Below are 19,323 nucleotides of genomic sequence, written 5' to 3'. Positions count from 1 at the left end.
CTTCACGGTGGGGGTGGGGGTGGGGGTAGGGGGAACTTTATGCTTTGGAAAGTGAGGCAGGGCCTAGTTCATGCCCCCCAACTGTTTGATTAGATGCCAAGCCAGCTGCTGTTTTTACTGATGGTTTTCGTTCTATTTCAGGATTCCTCATCTTTATGTTCTCAGAAGGGCGGTGTGATAAAACAAGGCTGGTTGCATAAAGCCAATGTAAATAGCACCATCACGGTTACCATGAAGGTAAGAAGTAGTTATTATATTATTTCATCATTTTAAGGATATTGCCGTGACTAGCCTGTCTGGAAACAGTATTTCTTTTTCAAACTTCCTTACAAGGAGCCCTAGCAAAAAAAAAAAAAAAATCTTTAGTGAGAGGATTCTCACAAATGTATGGAATTTAAGAACTCTGACCCTCAGGATGAGTTTAGAAGTACACCTTTTTAAAGAAATGTAATTATTACCTTCTGAATCAGGATGTTTAAAAAGGAGGCTGTCAGTTGAATGAAGAAAATAGCTTTGAAACAAAAAAGGCATCAAAGGTTCCTGTGTGAAAATGAATGTAAATGAGTAGACAAATAGGGTACTCTCTTTCTTTAGCAGATATTAATTAGGTGCTTATTATACGCTGTTCACTGTGGGGAACATATGGCTCGCTAAGATGGGATCCCTGGCCTCCAAAAGCCTCCAGACTAGATAAGAAACATACCAAATTAACTACTATACCAAGCGGTACCTTAGTGCTGTCAGAACTAGAGACTTCTGTTGTCTGGCCAGAATAGCGAGTTTGTGTACGGGGTTTGTGCGTGGCCTTGAGTGCCTCGGACATGAGGTTGGCTTTTGTTCGGGAGGCTGTGGAGAGCCATTAAAATCCGAAGGTAAAACTAACAAGCTACTTGAAGATACTGAGCAGAAAACCGAATTATTCTCTGATACCAAATATAACTGTCCTTCCAGATATTCAATAGAACATCATGTGGTTTGCCAAGGATGATTCACACTTCCATTAAGTATTAAAGGTCATTCTATCTTTCGCACAGCCTGCAAGCAGAAACCATGGTTGTCTACCAAAGGGAGACTCAAATTTTATCTTAATTTAATATTTTGCCTGCTGCTTTCCATTTAGTGGTCATGTCCTGTTCTCACTTGCATTTTCAAGCCCTGAAAATAATGAATCCAAGTGGTAGGATGCTTCCTATGTGTCTCTTGCACCTAAGCCTGGGCCTTGGCACGTGGTGAGGATAAGAAAATCCACTTACTGATGACTTAATATGTGCCAGGCACCATGCTGAATGTTTCATATTCTGTATCTCTTTTAATCCTCATGGCAGCCCTAAGACACAGGTATTATTACTATTCTTGGTTGACAAATGTGGAAAGTGAGGCACAAAGAAATTCAGTGATTAACCCAAGGTCGTATAGCTTCGAGTTTTCAGAGGTGGGATTTGAACCGGGGGAGGAAGGCTGATGCCTGAGCCTCTGATCTTAATCAGCACACTGTTGATGCTTCCTAGCTGAGTGAGTGAGACTCAGGCGTTTATCGTATTACCTATCAGAGTTATCGGGTTCCGAAGTGCATGTGTGAAGGTGAAAATTCTGGGCAGTTTGTTAGAAAATGCTTCTGTGGTTTTTGACTGCACTCCCTTCCCCTAACCTTCTCAAAATATTAAAATGCTTTACCCGTACTTAAGTTTTAGTTCAACATTAAGTAAATATAATGTACGGAAATCTGGATTTCTAAAACAAGACATTAGGAAGTTAATATCTTTACAAAACAATTCACAGGATTCCTTTCAATAGTGAGTTATTCTAATGACTTTAAATTATAATTTGCTTTACATATAACTTTTTTAGGAGTTCATATATTGTAAATCAAAATACAGTTGTCTAAAAAGTGCATGCTTTAAATTTTCTTTCATAATTTGTGAACTACAGATTGGTTAATATAGTAGGCAGAATAAAGACCCCCATGCAAAGGTGTCCATTCCTAATCCCTGGAATCTGTAAATGTTCCCTTACATGGCAAAGGGGAGTTAAAATCACTAATCAGCTGGTAGGGAAGTTAGCCTGGATTATCCAATGTAATCATCATGGTCCTTTTTTTTTTTTTTTTTTTTTTTTTTCTGCGGTACGCGGGTCTCTCACTGTTGCGGCCTCTCCCGCTGCGGAGCACAGGCTCCGGACGCGCAGGCTCAGCGGCCATGGCTCACGGGCCCAGCCGCTCCGCGGCATGTGGGATCTTCCCGGACCGGGGCACGAACCCGTGTCCCCTGCATCGGCAGGCGGATTCTTAACCACTGCGCCACCAGGGAAGCCCATCATGGTCCTTTTAAACTGGAAGACGGAAGCAGAAGAGGAGAGTTGGGGAAGGAGATGTGAGGGCGGAAGCAGGGTCAGAGAGAGATGCTGTGTTACTGGCTTTGAAGCTGGAGAAAGGGCCAAGAAATGGAAGCTGGAAAAGGCAAGGAAGTGGATTCTCCCCTAGAGCCTCCGGGAGGGAGCACAGCTCTGCTCTAACCTTGATTTTAGCCCAGTGAGATCCATGTCAGACTTCTAACCTCCGGAACTGTAAGCTAATACATTTATGTTGTTTTCAGCCTCTAAGTTTGTGGTAATTTGTTACAACAGAAATAGAAAAGCAATTCAATCAGTTAGTCAAAGATTGATTGTTTAGCTTTTGTATTGTCTACCCCTGAGATTGCAAACTCCACTGCTTACAAAGGCCAGGCAGGAACCATAAATTCATGAAGCAGGGCTGGGGTGGGGTGGGGTGGGGTGGGGGTGGGGTGGGGGTGGGGTGGGGGTGGGGGGTGTCCGAGGCAACCTGGTGACCATGTGGCCCGGCTGAAGGGGACAGCTGCTGCTTGTTTCCAGCTAATTGTTGCTCTGCTGCTGCTGAGCTAGGCTCTTTGCTTTTCCTCTTTTCTATCCCCAGCTGTTCATATTTTGGCCGCTTCTTTCTTCTTCTTTTTTTTAAGTGACATATAATTCACATAACATAAAAACACTTATTTCTTTTGAAACCTCTACCAAACAGTAGGCAGAGGAAGGAGAAGAAGGGTAAGCCAATTTGGTCGTCTGTGCTACACAGTTCTTTAAAAAAAAATGTGTGAGGAATAATTAGAAATATAAAGGCCGTTAATGAGCTTTGGGAATTGTCTCTGGTTATGGATCTCATTTATCCCAGCTATTCTTTATTATGGATTGTGGCTCTCCATTTTGGATTTCTGGGAGCTGGAAATACACCCCGTGTTCTTCTGGTTTCACCTCCAGAAGGTCCAGCCAGATTCAGTTAAAGGCGTCAGGGATTTTGCCAAGATATTTTTTTTCCTATAAGAACTATGTTTGAACTCTTACTTAGTTTAGCATCGTTGAAATTCGCGGAAACTTGCAGTGTTTACTGTGCCCTCTCTCCCTATGTAAACAGAGGGCGTGTGAGTATGGAGCAGGGCAGGGGGAGGATTGGGCATGGGTGGCAGTTTCGTCGTTGTCAGGCTGGAGGTTGGAGCGAGGGCCAAAGCAGAAATCCAGACCCATGAACTGAGGTGCACTGGAGGCCTCAGGCTTGTATCCCTGGGTGCCCGGTGCAGGATGGGGGATCGTACACATTCTTCCTGCTTCAGGCCTGGATTGGCTCAGGCATAGACAGAAGAACTGCAGTAAAGGGCTGCAAAGTTCAGGAGACATTCTGAAAGGAAAAATTCTGCATATCTGTTTCTGCCATGTTCATCTTTGAAGTGAAGCGTATTAATGCCTCTCCTAAGCAAATGGGAAGATGATTCACGTATGCTGTTGGCTGAGTCACTTTCCTGATCGTGGTGGCAGTTTTACCTTTGGTGTATCCAGAGTCCCCTGCCTGCAAGGAACTCCAGCCCACACTGATGACAAGCTTTGCTGGCTTCAGCGATGAGCGCCACAGGGCTAGAGCTCGCAGAGTTGAGAGCAAAGAACCGTTTCTATTAGGAAATTCAAGTGTTGACAGCCCCTGCAAATACACAGCAGACTAACCGGGAAGCTACAGCAGAAGGATCTGGGTATTAATCGTGACTCATTGGCAAGTAACAGCCTACGGGAGCCATGCGTCTTCCCTCCTATTTTATCTGCACTTCTTGGATGCGCTGTGGTTTGACACCGGCCTGCAGATCCTTCTGGGGATGACAAGATTAGAGCAGGGCAGCTCGGTGTCTTTTAGAGTGAGGTGTAAGCTTACAGATCTTTATTCACTTAAAAATTTCTGGATATTAAAAACTATGTAGAATCAGTCCTTTGGAAAGTTTGAAGTCATGCATGACCACTTTACACTGTTTTTTATCAACAAGTCCGAGTCCTTTTCCTGGCCCTTTTGACTCTCAGAAATAAGGCAATCTAATAGGCAGGAAGGAAGAGAGAGAATCATGAGAGGTTAGAAAGAAAAAAAATGGAGGAAAGAGGGTTAGAAAAGACTCTACAACGTCCAGTAGATAAAAGGAAATCAGAAGACTCCTACTTTATAAGTTCTTTTGAGAAAGCAACCACATGACCTGTGATGCGATGTGAATAATGTAGCCAAAGTAATTTGTATATGGGCCGCTCTAGAAAGTTCAGCCTCCCTAACTAGCTGCCAGACAGTTTTGCAGGAACATTCAAGTCGATGGTGACGGGCTCTAGGGAAGAGGGGCCGGTGAAGAAACTAAGCTGAGTTCTTCATGTTGGAAGATTGGAAGACCCCGTATTTATGGAATAAACCTTTGTATTTTCCCCAGTATACACCTTTCCACAAGCTAGGTCAGTTTAGATATAGTCTGCACCATTTTCTGCAGTTGTCATTATTTTCCCAGAAGTGCTTGCTGAGCTTCCCCATTATTGGCTGAGAACTAGCCGTGAGGAACCCAGGCTACAGGAGAGCTGCTAATGATGTGTGTCACTCTCCAAGTCACAGTTCTCAGTGCCCGAGCATGTCCTTTCACGGAGGCGGCTGTTGGCCACACGCAGGTCTCGCAGAAGCTCTGTTGGTTGTCTGGGCACAGTGACCACCTTGCTCAGCTCATAATTGCTTTGTTCTCGGTGTTCATGTTAAAACAAGACAGGCCTTGTCTTAGGTGATTAATTTCCCCAATTTGTACCTTCTAGATAATGAGAACACGCCCCACTGCCACTCTTCAGCTCCTGGGAAAGTTTTGGAGAGAAGTTTTAGGTAGCATAGAGAATAAACGATCTCTCAGGCAGAAACTCCAGTCCTAACAGAGACCTCCATGCTCTCTTTCCCGAGTAGCCGCTAGAGACCTCTGCTTTTCTCAGCTTCTCTCCATATCCGTGAAGGAATTTAGTGTGGACTAGATAGCTCTGATATTGGACATGACCTTCCCATGCATGGTATTTAGAACTGTTTTTCCTGAGGGGTATAATGATGTATGGAATAAGGAAGAATCTGATCTTGACGGTGGTTTTTCATTTAAAAAAAATCTGCTATAGATTCTTGGCCAACCCATTGGGACACCCACCTTTATGCATCTTCTTGGCTCAGTTTGGTCACATTTCTCAAGCTCCCTCCTCCCCGTTCGTAGCAATTAAACATTGAAGTGTCTGGGTATGTTATCAGGGTTGCGAGTTCAACTGCTTGATGTATGACTCACTTCTGGTGCCCTCCTTCCCTCCCTCCCTCCCTCCCTCCCTTCCTCCCTTCCTTCCCTCCTTTCTTTCTTTCTTTCCTTCTTTTCTCTTTCTTTCTCTTTCTTTCTTTTTTCTTCTTTGCACAAAACAGAGCCATTTGTTATATATCCAGAGTCTAAAAGTTCTCACTTATTCTTTGACTGTTATGGGAGGGTTTTTTGCCTTCTGCAGTGGGAGAACAACAAATCAAAAGAGGATTTTACCTAAGAAAACACAGCTGATATTAAAATAATTGCTGGGAGGCCAAGGTCACTATGTTTACTGGAACAAAGAGAAGAGGAAATCTTTTATTTTTGATATATTAATACACTGTATGCTCAAGTCTGCTAGTCCGTCTCTCACAGCTAACAAACGGATTACACTCATTTTACCGGGTAAGGGATTTCTCACTAATTTTTTGTTTTTTTTTGTTTTTGCGGTACGCGGGCCTCTCACTGTTGTGGCCTCTCCCGCTGCGGAGCACAGGCTCCGGAGCACAGGCTCAGCGGCCATGGCTCACGGGCCCAGCCGCTCCGCGGCATGTGGGATCTTCCCGGACCGGGGCACGAACCCGTGTCCCCTGCATCGGCAGGCGGACTCTCAACCACTGCGCCACCAGGGAAGCCCTAATTTGTTTTTTTTGTTTACTTTTCCCTCATTCGTTGGTGACTGTTTAAAACCATTTATTAGGGGCTTCTTATGTGTCAGACAATATTAGGAATCAATGAGTTCATCATCACCAAGTATATCTTGAATACCTTATTAGTACAAGGTGTTGGCACTGTGGAGGGCAGAGAGAAAGAGAGGTGGAACAACGTAGAGTTTAAACCTGTTTGGGGAGATGAGACACACAATAATAATGTATTGTTTCAAGGTGGTACAGAGACCCAGTGCTATATGAGTCCAGATCACTGTGATCTGGGGCCAGAGAAGGCTCCTTGAAGGAGGTGGGGCCTCCAAGGAAGGGAATCAGAAAGGAGGCGAGTGTGGCAGGCAGTGTGTACAGGACAAGTGTGTTAGGTGAAGTTGGGTAGTCTTGGGAGATGGAGTCGATTTGGTCCTTTGGTATTGCCCCGTGCCTCAGTTTCTCCTCTGTAACATGGAGATGATAACAGTAATTACCACACGAGGCCATTATGAGGATTCACTGATGTAATATGAGAAAAGCACTTAGCCAGAAACTGTAACGTAGTAGGCACTCTACACATGTCACAGATTGTTATTATTTTATATTATTAGTAGGACTGTGAGAGCACCTTGAATACCAGATCAGGCACGGGAGCCTTCCCACGTGGGTAACTGAGGGTCATTGGAAATTTGAGCAGGGCCATGACATGCTCTAAGAAAGATAATTTGTCTCTAATGAGAAGGGTGGATTGTAGACCCCTCCTTTTAGACTTTGCTTCAAGCTAAATAGTTAAAACATCTCCAGTGCTTAGATATGATAGAATTATCAAAGAAAAGCTATTTGAGTTTTAACCGGTCTCCCAGACAGTAGACCTATATAATATATTAAAACTTGGTAGGACTGTAATATGACACAGTGGGGAGTGATGAGTGATATATCAGGTTGCCAACCTACTGGTAGGGGTATTCGGCAGGATGACGTTGCTGACATTCTGGTATAATTAACTGCAGTTCAATTTTCTGATAAGTCGTGGGGTTTTCTTCCCCATTGTTTCTTTCATCTTCGCTTCGAACAGCTCTGAGACCCAGTGTGTCTCCGGCTTTCTCCTTTTCCTCGCTGCCTCTTTTTTCCTGTTCCATCTGAGGCATGAGTCAAGTAAGTTTCCCCCGCCCCATTTCTACATTGCTCCTGGCCCACCTACCTTGCCAAAGCCTTCAGACCATCCTTTCTCAGGGCTCCTGGTTCATAGAATTTAGCAGTAAATAATTACCCTCTAGGGGACACACGTAGGTGAACACCTTTGAGATTTGTTATATAAAATGATAAAAGGCTGTCCTCATTTTGAGGATGCTAGGTGCTCGAACTTTCTGGCCTTCCATCTTTGATTCAACCGAGTGACAAAAGGCCTTTGTTCCTGCTCCAGAAAGGGTCATATGGTAAGCGTTCAAAAGGTTGTCATCCAGACAGCTCAGGGCCTTCAGGAGACTTGGCAGGACCTGTTCCCAGAGAATTATCTCCTTTGGCTAACTCTCTATTTTATTCTTCTGGGTGGTCTGAGTGGGCCACTCATCAGGAACCATGCCTCTCACTGAGTACGGTGGGGAATTTTCAGCTGTGTTCACCATCTAGGAAAAATAATAAAGGTGCGGAGGAGGAAAAAGAATATGGGCGTTACAGAGAAACACCCTTCTATTCGATGAAACTGCTGGAGAATCTGTACTGGAGAATGAATTATTCATTCATTCCTCGTTCATTTGCAAAATGTTATTGCTTTCCAGGCGCTGTTACAGGTACTGGGGCTACAGCAGTGGATGAGACTTGGACCTTAATGGTTTAAAAGAGGCAGACAGCAAATAAATAAATAGATAGATGAATAAGATATATTTGAATAGGGATCATTCTATGAAAAAGCTAAAGTAAGGTGCCGCCGTGAGGGCAGGTAGTCATAGAAGGCCTCTCGGAGGAGGTAAAAGAAGTGAAGACCTGAAAGAAGCTGTGGATATGTGGGGCAAGAGGCTTCCAGGCCAAGGGGACATGAAGTGCAAAGGCCTGAAGAAGGTTTTTTGTTTGAGGAACAGCAGGTAAGCCAGTACAGCTGGAGCAGCATAATTAGAAATAAAATCCAAGAGATAATCCAAGGCCAGAGCCAGCACGTCATCCCAGGCTATGGGGGAAGGATTTGGGGTCTTATTCTAACCTTGATGGGAAGCCGTTGGAAGGTTTGGGCAAGATTCTCTTTGTCATTGTCCTATGATTCTGATTCCAGTTCTGCCATCGACTTGTCTGTGTGAACTTGAGTGAGGTCTTGGTCTCTCAGTTTGCTGTTAGGTAAAATGTGGGTAATAATGCTTATCGTCAAGTGACATTAAAAGAATTAGCTCTTGGTTACAAAGGACTTGAGGCCTTCAGATGAAAGGTATGATATAGGGTAATTACCACTGTTCTATATAGTCATTATTTTAACAGCTGTCTTCTTTTCGAAATGGAAAAAAACAACGTAGACCGGTACCCTGAATAGCAACATTAAAAAAAGCCCTGTTTCTGACTTCCCTTTTTGGTTCCATATGAGATTTAGGATACCCCTTTCTTCTTTGAATAGTACCTTAAAAGCTTCCCGGAAGTGGAAACCCAACATATATCATAGAATATTAGAATGAGAAGACGTCTTCGAGATCTTACAGATCTGTCATTGGGGCAGAGTCTGCTGTCTCTAGAAATGATTTTTTTAAAAATGTCCTTACTGTGAAAACTGAGTGCTTTAAGCCTGTAGGAAATCGCTTGGGGAGTGTGGCCCCCAGCTGGGAAGGCTGCTGTGTTATTTGTTCATTTTCAATAAAATTATTTGTAGGTCATGAAAAAAAAAGAGGACCTTACAGATCATTTGATCTGATCCCATCATTTTACAAGTGAGGAAAGAGAGAAGCCGAGTCTTGAGGACAGTTTCGCTGCTGGGGAGCAGGAATGCTGGGTGAGAATCAAGATCGTATGACTTTCAGGCATCTGCTCTCTCCCCAGATTCACGAGCTGCCTTACCTCAGTGTCACATTTAGACATAATTGCAGTGTTACAGGAAGTGATTTACTGTAATTTCAGATCCCTTTCCATCTCTATTGTGATGATCGTGCTTTGCTAATATTGGCAATGGCGGCTGCCACAAAACATCTTTGCTTGGTGAGGGAGCTGTACATAAAAAAATGTTGCAGGCTATAATTTGACTCTGTGCCACAGATGTTTTGCTCTGTGTTTTCCCTTCCTCTGTTGCTGGCTAAGGACTGTGCCAATGGAGTCTACAGACTGTACCACTGAATCTATGAACTTTGAGTTTTAGATTTGATCATGGTTCAGATTCTAATCTGGTTGTAATTTTTTTTATGTTAACTTTTGCCTGGAAAATGTATTTTAATTTTTGTCATACGTAAGTATTGTGATAACTTCTAAAAAGTAGTGTTTTGTTCATTTGAAATCAGCTCATTATGTCATTTTAGGTCTTCTGGTTCCATCAATTTAATAACAGCTATGAACCACTGTCATGAAAATAAGCAAACATAAATATATATATATATACACATATATATATGATCACCGTTATGATTAACATTTTCCTTATATATGAATCTAGATTTCTTCATTATAGTTGCAGTAAACTTAAATGTGGGTAAAATGAGATCACACACACACACACACACACACTTTCTGTGCCTTTGTATACTGATGCAGTAATATTTACCTGATAGGCGTTGAAAAACAAAGTGGTATTTTCTACTTGGACTTCTTTCTGTTGATGCCATATAGCCCACAGGGCCCCTCCCTGAAATAGAAGCAGTAAGCATTTACCAGTCTAACCTGTTAGGGTGTTCCTCACACTGGTATATTTTTGTCATTCATTCTAAGATCAGTGATATTTGAACAAGTCAAAAATAACTACAAGCGTATGATTTCTTTTTACTGGTTTTCCTTAAAAGAAATGCCCCTTAACCTATTTCTATATTTTGCTTACTCTCATGCCATGGAGAAGTGAATTGTTGATATCTGAGATACTTTGCCAGGAGTTAAGTAGTTTTCAAGAATAATCTTGCCAAATAATACTCTTCCCATAATTAAAGTTCTTAAAATAGTCAGAGATCATACTGGATTATCAGATGGGTGATTGAAAATGGCTAGCTTAGGTCTTAAAGCTGACTTCTGTGAGTGAGACAAGGTGCATAGGAATGCATTTCTTCAATATGATCACCAAGAGGCTATTTCCTAGTCTGTCTTCCCATTCCCGCCCTGAAATGATTTTAGATCTCTTAACCAGGGGAATTTTACTATAACAAATGCTGAACACAGCTTGCAGTCTGTGGCTTACTGAAAGAAGCATAGATTCATCAGAGAGCTCTGAATCCTAACCCTAACCCTTTTTCCACTTCCTTCATCAGGTCCGAGAGTCTTTTAAGGGAGAGTAGAGGGGCAGAATAAATGAATCAGGCTGTCTTTTCCTCCTTTTCCCCATTGCTGTGGGCTTCGCTGTGAGTTGTAGCAACAGGCTACTCCTTAACTGTTGTGAATCCCTAATTTCAAGCGCGTGGCCCAATCACATTGGGCCTTTGGACTCAAATCTCAGCATACAGGGCGCTGAACAGCAACTGGTGGCATCTCACTGCTCTCAGTATTTCCCTGTGGGTGTGTTATAAGCTGGACTCTCGGCAGTGGGGACACTGGGGCAGCATAGGTGAGTGCAGTAAGATGTGCAGGTGATAAGTAACTATGTGATAGGGTGTGTGCGTGTGTGTGTGTGTGTATACACACACCCTTAGATTTGTGGTGAGGTGAACGAAATTATAAGAATCCAGTCATGGTTTGCAATTAAACAGGAGAAGGATGCTGTAGCGAAATGGATAGTGATTCAGATACAAAACTGCTTTATGAACTTTAAAGTGTTAAAACTTCTCCAGATACCTGACTGAGAGTAAACCACTTGACTTCAAGCTCTCCATCTTAAAACAAAATCAAGATAATGGTAATTCCTAATGACTTCCCCAAGTTGTCTGAAGATTGTCCAGATATAATGCGTGTGGCAAGCCCTTGAAGGTTTTTTGTTCAAATGCAATGTATACATAACAAATGTGTCACTGCTGTTTTTTCCCCCATAGGTGTTCAAGAGACGGTATTTTTACTTAACTCAGCTTCCTGATGGTTCGTATATTCTCAATTCCTATAAAGATGAGAAAAATTCAAAAGAATCTAAAGGTTGCATCTACTTGGACGCCTGCATTGATGTTGTTCAGGTAGGGTTATTGATCAACTTTTAAGAACCTCAGTATTTTTCTGCCTTGGTTAATGACATCTGCATCCACCAAAACATTCATACTAGCAATTCAGAATCCTCTTCAGAGTTCCCACTCTCCCTCTGTGCCACTATTCAAGTGTTTACCCAGTCCTTTGGAGTCTGCTCCAGGGTGCCTCTTGAATCTCTTACCTTCTTTCCATTCTCACTGTCTTCCTCTGGTTCCCCCTTTTATCTTGTCTTGCCTAGAGTCTCACCTTCCTGCCTTCTGATGTGTCATCCGGCTTCCTAAGACGTAGATGGGGGTCCTTCACTGGGATAGGTAGGGTGGGTGGGAGGGAGACGCAAGAGGGAAGAGATACGGGAACATATGTATATGTATAACTGATTCACTTTGTTATAAAGCAGAAACTAACACACCGTTGTAAAGCAATTATACCCCAGTAAAGATGTTAAAAAAACAAAAACAAAAAACCTTTTGGCTCTTGATTTATTGTCTTGCAGAGTGAGCTCGAAATCTCTTACGGGGCATTGCAGGCCCCCAGTGATTTGACCTTACTAACCCCATCCCCCGGCATCCCCATACACATTCTGTGCTCTAGTCACGCCAGGCTAAGCACTCCACTGAGTTTCACGCCTATGTGCCTTTCTTACATTTGCTTCTCTGCTTGGCATATACTTCCCCTTCTGTTCCTGTTTGAATCTTATCTGTTAAGACTTGGCTCAAATGGGACTTGTGGCATGAAACATTTTTTGTGTTCTTCTTCACCCTCATGGAATTAATTAAGCTCCACCTCCCCTGTGCTACCACTGTACTTAGCTCTGTGCGTTCCTTTTTGGCTTACAGGGACCATGTCATATTCACGTCTGGGTCCCTTATCGTGATTAGCAGAGTTGTACATACAGTAGGGGCTTAGCAAATGTTTGCTGATTTGAGTTACTTGAGGAGGCAGGGACATTAGGGTTAGCGTGGATGGGGTGGGAAGCCGAGGGCAGAGAGATGATTAAATAGGAAGTTGATTGACCGTGTGATAGGAGCCATTACTACAGAGCCGGGGTGGCCTGGTGGACAAGAAGGAGCACTGCATTGAGTGGAAGGCAGGAGATGTTGCTTCAACACCCTCAGCCTACCTGAATCTTAGTTTTCAGAACTGTAAAGTGGGATTAATAATATCTACTCGCTTTATCAAATGAGATTGTCATGAGGAGCAAGTGAAGACACACTTTAAAACATAAAAATATAAAAGATATAAAGATCTATGTGAATAGAAGTTGCCTTCTTTTATATATATATAAATGTGACAGCTTTCTTATCTACTGAAAGAAGGCGCATACAATTCCCAGATTTTCTCGATTAGCTCTAGTCCGGACTGACCTCCTTTTCTGGTGCTCCTCTATTTACGATTCCCTCCTCCCGAATATTTTCAAATATATAAATCTTTATGACTTGCTACAGCAGTTTCATTTCATTCTTTACTATGCTTTGAAGATGAGGAGGAACTTTCCTTGGTTCCTTCTTGAATGATGACCATGTGCTGGAAAATTATCGATTCATGAGCCTTTCTTGAAATTGATGCTGAGGTATTTGGGAGCGGGGGAGAGTGTGTCATTTCTTTTGTCATGACAGAGAAGGTGGTAATATAAAAGAGGTGTCATCGTGTTTGAGGAAAGGAAGAGGCTTTTATTTTCCTTGTATGCTAGCATTCAGCCTGGGCCATTTCCATCATTTTTATGGAGAGCCGCAATCTAATATGAACCAACTGCAGTCTTCTTTTATGCTCCTGTGATGCATTTCATATTCTGCATGGCAGAGTGAATCAGATAGTGATATTGCATTTTATGGTGTGATATAAAGCAAGTACCAGGTTTATTTCAGGTCACATTTAAGCTTGTTTTTAAGGGCTGATTTTGAAAATCTGTGAATATGCCAGGAAAACTTAAAGCAGGGTGGAAATAGTAAAACATTTGCTTATTTTTATGGTGGTAGTTTGATTATCCAAATGTGGAGGATGTCAGAAGGCCTTAAATGATACTACTCACTCCACGTGTAGTATTTTATGCCAACTTCGTGCATATACTGCTGTGCTCAGTACTGAGGGGGATAAATAAGATGTTTGAAATGGTCATTCGTCGTCTTGGAATTTCTGTTCCTTGTTGAAAGAAGCAGTTCTTTCATGGAAGTATTGACGTACATATGTGCTGAGCTGAGGTAAAAGTAAATAAACTAATGAAGTCTAATATTAAAAGGGCAACTAAACTAACTGAACGCATCTTCTTTTTTCCCCCCCTCCAGTGCCCCAAAATGCGCCGTCATGCTTTCGAACTCAAGATGTTAGATAAGTATAGCCATTATCTGGCTGCTGAAACTGAGCAGGAAATGGAGGAATGGTTGATAACTTTGAAAAAGATTATTCAGATCAATACCGACAGTTTAGTGCAAGAGAAAAAGGAGACGGTAGAGACAGCACAAGGTCAGAATTTTTAAATGATTCATTATTGAGGTAAAGCCCTTGTCTTTAATCCATGGGAATGTCCTTTGTGTAGAGTGAATATAGAACTCTTAATCTTGAAGGTTGACCTACTTCTTCATTAAAAGTGACTATGGAGGTTGATAGGGTTTTCTTTTCTTTCTTTCTTTCTTTTTTTTTTTTTAAAGAGTTGATATGCTACATGGGCTCTGACATATGAAATATAACCAGACCGAAACAGATAGGGAATTCATGGCAGATTTTCAAAAGCCCATTAGAGTTTTCCCTGTGCTTTCATAATCAAAATTCTTTGCAATAAATCTAGTAGGACAGGTTGGGGTGGGAGAGAGAGATAGTTAGGATATTCCGCTTAGGTGATTAGTAATGGTCTGCATGGTTTAGAACATCTGCTTTTAATGAATTCGTAGATGATGAAACTAGCAGCCAAGGAAAAGCCGAGAACATCATGGCCAGTTTGGAACGGAGCATGCATCCGGAACTGATGAAGGTACATCTTTCTGATGGCGACTTGCCTTCGACTGAGACAATGCAGGATTAGCTATTAAAGTTTGAATGCTGGATTCCATGTGGCAATGTCATTTCTAAGTTAAAAGCCACAACAAATGAGTGAAACAGGTAGAGATGGTAAAAGAAAAGTTACACTCCTAAAGCTGGACCTGTAAGTGCCAACTAACAGTTTGGAAAATGTTATTTGTTTTCCTAGATACCAAGAAGTACTTCAAGACTTTAGTGACTTTATTGATTTTATCTGCTACTTCTTATTCAGTTCAGTTACTGTATGCCATTCATACACTAACTATGCTTCATTCAAGGGGCTCTTGATGAAGATTGAACGTGATATTCAATCTAATGATTTGTATATGTTAATTTTGTATGAAAATCATAGTCTTTCTATATGTGGCTGCCTATGTATATGTATATGAGTAATTTCATCAGATAAAGATTTTGGTTAACAGACAGCGTTTGTGTTAGTTACTCTGCTCTTTGGTGTTTGAAGTGAGCCAGTTTTGAAAGTGTAGAGGTGATTATCATACCTGTCTTAGTAGGTTACATATATTACTCTGTGGACTCTCTACTATAATAGATTAGGAGGTTATGACCCATTTCTTCATTTAAATCCTTGCCAAACCTATTTATATTTTTACTTTATTCCTCTTCCTGAACTATTAAGTTACACAGGTTTAGATGTTACTATTTTCTATTTGAAATTTAGCGCTCCCTTAAGCTTCAAAGCTGTTCTCCAAAATTTAGGAACACGCTCATGATCCCCTGTAGATTTTAATGTATCCCCTCTGAGTCTTTGTCATTCCAGACCGTAGAGCCCATTATGTTTTTCCTAAAGTGATGGAATCAGAATTGTGTATAATATTCCATGGCTAGCACCATGGATATATAAAAGATAATGTTTTCTCTCATTTATTCTCTTTTACATCCAAAGTCTCTTGTATTTCTTTTTTGTACTATGGGTTGAACAGTATTCTTGGTATTATAAAGGGCATATAGAAAGTATAAGAAGCTGATCTATAGCTTATTTATGGATCATGGTGACTGTGACTCTCTGCCCAGCAAGCATTCTTTATCCACCTTAAGTGATTGGAAATGGAGAATAGTATATATATATATATATATATATATATATATTTTTTTTTTTTTTTTTTTGCGGTACGCAGGCCTCTCACTGTTGTGGCCTCTCCCGTTGCGGAGCACAGGCTCCGGACGCGCAGGCTCAGCGGCCACGGCTCACGGGCCCAGCCGCTCCGCGGCATGTGGGATCTTCCCGGACCGGGGCACGAACCCGTGTCCCCTGCATCGGCAGGCGGACTCTCAACCACTGCGCCACCAGGGAAGCCCAAGAATAGTATATTTTTGAAGCTGTGGCAGATTGCTAGTTTCACATAAACTAGATAATTAAATGGCATTTAATACTGTTTTGACGGAAATGAAGTAATGTTTCGTGTTTGTGTGTGTGTGTGTGTGTGTGTATATGTTTGTTTTAATTTTAGTATGGAAGAGAAACTGAACAGCTGAACAAACTCAGTAGAGGAGATGGAAGACAGAACCTCTTTTCTTTTGACTCGGAAGTTCAGGTATTAATGATACATTTCTTTAAATAATCCTAGAATAGTTGCTTATTCAGGTAAACAATGTCTGAAATGTTGAAATCACTGATTTTTGCACTACTGGGCATATCTGTTGCTTTATACTTGTCTTGCTTACTTTGAACAAGTAGCTTAACAGCTAACTTCACTAAGAGGGCTAGCGTATATACAAATAGTTTGGGACAACATATATATATATTTTTTTTTCTCTCAGTTCTTTATATTCTTTTCACTTCATCTCACTCCTCAAAATGGATAAATTAAAGAGTCCTTAACAATGGTTTCAGTGCTTTTAACCCATTAAATACAATTGTGATCCAGTAGCAGTGAATATCTACAGTGTAAGGAACACCAAGTCATATGAGACGTGTTTATTTTCCACTTTTGATGTAGGCCTGTAGAACTGGGATAATTTTCATGTATCTCACTTTAACTGGAAAGCGGTGCAGGGAAGTGCAGGTTTATATGCACGTGTGTATTTTAATCTCTTTCATGAGAGTGAGGCACTTTTTGTACTAAGATATATAGGTAGTTAATATTTAATTCCATGATATTTTCTTTTTTTTACCTCTTTAAAAATTTTTTATTTTATATTGGCATATAATTGATTAATAATGTTGTGTTAGTTTCAGGTGTATAGCACAGTGATTCAGTTATACATATACATGTATCTGTTCTTTTTCATATTCTTTTCCCATTTAGGTAATTCCATCGTATTTTCTAATTAAATTGCCGATTTTTTAAAATGGAAAAATTCTGCAGTGTATAAATGTTACAAATATTTTTCCTAATGGAAACTGTTTCACAAGAAAATGAAATTCTTTGAGGGAAGATGAGTGTTTTGGTTTTCTTTTCAATTTTTCTACATGAGATTTCTAATTAAAATCTGTGGGATTTTTTTAATAGAAAAGTACACATTATATAAGCATTACAGTTTTTTCCTCAGTGAAAATATGTCAATACAATATAAAATAATTTGGGGAAGACTGATTTTGTTTTCATTTCTTTTTGCTTCATACAGTTTTCTTTCTTTTTTTTTTTTTTTTTTAAAGAGGAGCCTCCTCTGATTTATTTTAATAAGTTTATTTATTTATTTTTGGCTGCATTGGGTCTTCGTTGCTGCGCGAGGGCTTTCTCTGGTTGCGGTGAGCTGGGGCTACTCTTTGTTGTGGTGCACGGGCTTCTCACTGCGGTGGCTACTCTTCGTTGTGGTGCACGGGCTTCTCATCACGGTGGCTTCTCTTGTTGCGGAGCACGGGCTCTAGGCGGGTGGGCTTCAGTAGTTGTGGCACGTGGTCTCAGTAGTTGTGGCTCGCGGGCTCTAGAGCGCAGGCTCGGTAGTTGTGTGCCACAGGCTTAGTTGCTCCACGGCATGTGGGATCTTCCCGGACCAGGGCTCGAACCCGTGTCCCCTGCACTGGCAGGCGGATTCTTAACCACTCCGCCGCCAGGGAAGCCCCCACTTCATACAGTTTTCTAACTAAAAGTTTTTAGTCTGAAATGGAAAAAGTATATAGTCTATAAATAATGCAAAAGTTTTTCCTTAATAAAATACCACATGAGAAAATAAAGTTATCTGGGGAAAATTTGTTTTAAACGTTCTCTCCCTTTTTCTCCATAGCACTACTATATTATTTGCGTAAGTTGTATGAATTAAAACAAAAAGGGGTATAGCAGGCCTTGGGAATGTTAGTTCTAAGATATTCATTCAGAAATTTCCTCATTCCAAGCATGTCTGAGCCTTTGATCCCACCCCTCATCATCATGATTGGGCTCTAATTGAACATGTCAGACTCTTTGATTGTATACAAAGAAGCCAATTGACTGTGGTTGAAACTCAATCTAGTGTCTTTAAAAAATCTGTGGTGTAGTGTTTTTGTGGTCATGGAACTGAACTGATTTTATGTTTGAGTTGTTTATCAGTGAGCTACAGTGAGAGAAAAATTCACAGTTGCAATGAAAGTTTGACAGAAAATTGACTTCAGTGTTGGTTATGGAAGGCAGTTTCACTACAGAGAAATCTAGGTTGTGTGTGTCGAGTACTTTTCTAGGTAGGCAGTGTCATCCTATAATATCGGCTGTCACTTTTGGCCAGAGTTCAGTGTTTAGAGACGTGTTTTCTTCCACTGACCGTAGAGAATAAAGAAGCACTGGGGAATTCCCTGGCGGTCCAGTGGTTAAGACTCCATGTTTCCAATGCAGGGGGCACGGGTTCGATCCCTCGTTGGGGAACTAAGATCCCACATTCCAAGTGGCACGGCCAAAAAAATAAAAAATGTACACGCCTAATAAGCATCCCCCAAAGAAGAGGCAGACAAAAAATTTTAAAAAAACACAAAAAACAAAAGAAAAGAAACACTGACTGAAGGGGGTGGCTCCAACTTTGAACTACTGAGGATGGCCATATGTCCCAACATTTGCACTCTTAGGCCTCAGAAGGGAAAGGATTTGGGGGCTGGGGGCGTTTAGTCCAGCTTCTCTTCACATTCCACCGTCTGAGTAAGCTAGAAAGGAGAGCAGATAAATGGGCGGAAATTAGAATTGATCTCCATGGCAATGACTTGCCTCCGCTGGCTCCACAGATAGATAAGTGTTCAAGAGGGAGCTGTCTAGTCCCACACATTTGTAGATAAATAGACTCTGGGGGGAAAGTCGTGCTTTCAGGTACGAATATTATATTTTAGGCCCTTTTAAGGAGAATTTTGTCAGTGATGTAGGCAGGGTCAGAACAGCTATAATTATCCAAGACTCTTCAGCCACAATACCTGTTTTGGCTTGAAATACTCAGGCAATTGAGAAAAATTCTTATGTTTCTTGGCTTGAGTTTTCCATACTGGCAGTATATTCTGCTCGGATTCATCCAGTCATTTCCCACCTACCCTGTCTCTGGTCTTCTCGAAAGTATGGTAAGTTGTCCCACAGTATATACTTTTCCTCCCATTTGTGCACAGAATGTGAGTCCGTTCAGACCATTAGAATGAACAGATGAACTCAGATCTCCTGAGCCGTGTGAGCTGAGGAGGAGGATTCTGTGAGAGGAATTCTTTGACTCCCGATATCCTTTTTTATTTTTTTTTAAAATTTTATTTATTTATTTATTTTTTGCGGTACGCGGGCCTCTCACTGTTGTGGCCTCTCCCGTTGCGGAGCACAGGCTCCGGACGCCCAGGCTCAGCGGCCATGGCTCACGGGCCCAGCCGCTCCGCGGCATGTGGGATC

The 19,323-nt window shown here is 41.6% G+C and overlaps 1 protein-coding gene across 6 annotated transcripts in view; it reads left to right on the top strand.

Moving 5' to 3' along the window:
- Positions 1 to 19,323, top strand: part of DOCK11 (dedicator of cytokinesis 11) — a 195,015-nt gene that overhangs the window by 43,805 nt on the left and 131,887 nt on the right. For all 6 annotated transcript variants that reach the window (XM_089904147.1, XM_089904143.1, XM_089904146.1 and 3 more), the window contains exons 6-10: positions 142 to 237; positions 11,383 to 11,517; positions 13,810 to 13,987; positions 14,413 to 14,492; positions 16,009 to 16,092. In XM_089904147.1, coding sequence (XP_089760273.1) covers positions 142 to 237; positions 11,383 to 11,517; positions 13,810 to 13,987; positions 14,413 to 14,492; positions 16,009 to 16,092 — 573 coding nt within the window. The remainder of the gene's footprint in view (positions 1 to 141; positions 238 to 11,382; positions 11,518 to 13,809; positions 13,988 to 14,412; positions 14,493 to 16,008; positions 16,093 to 19,323) is intronic.

This window comes from Delphinapterus leucas, chromosome X (assembly GCF_059928025.1).
Source record: "Delphinapterus leucas isolate spDelLeu-1000000601 "Yukka" chromosome X, BTC_Dleu_Yukka2, whole genome shotgun sequence".
NCBI classification, from domain to species: Eukaryota; Metazoa; Chordata; class Mammalia; order Artiodactyla; family Monodontidae; genus Delphinapterus; species Delphinapterus leucas.
This window is presented reverse-complemented; position numbering and strand designations above follow the sequence as displayed.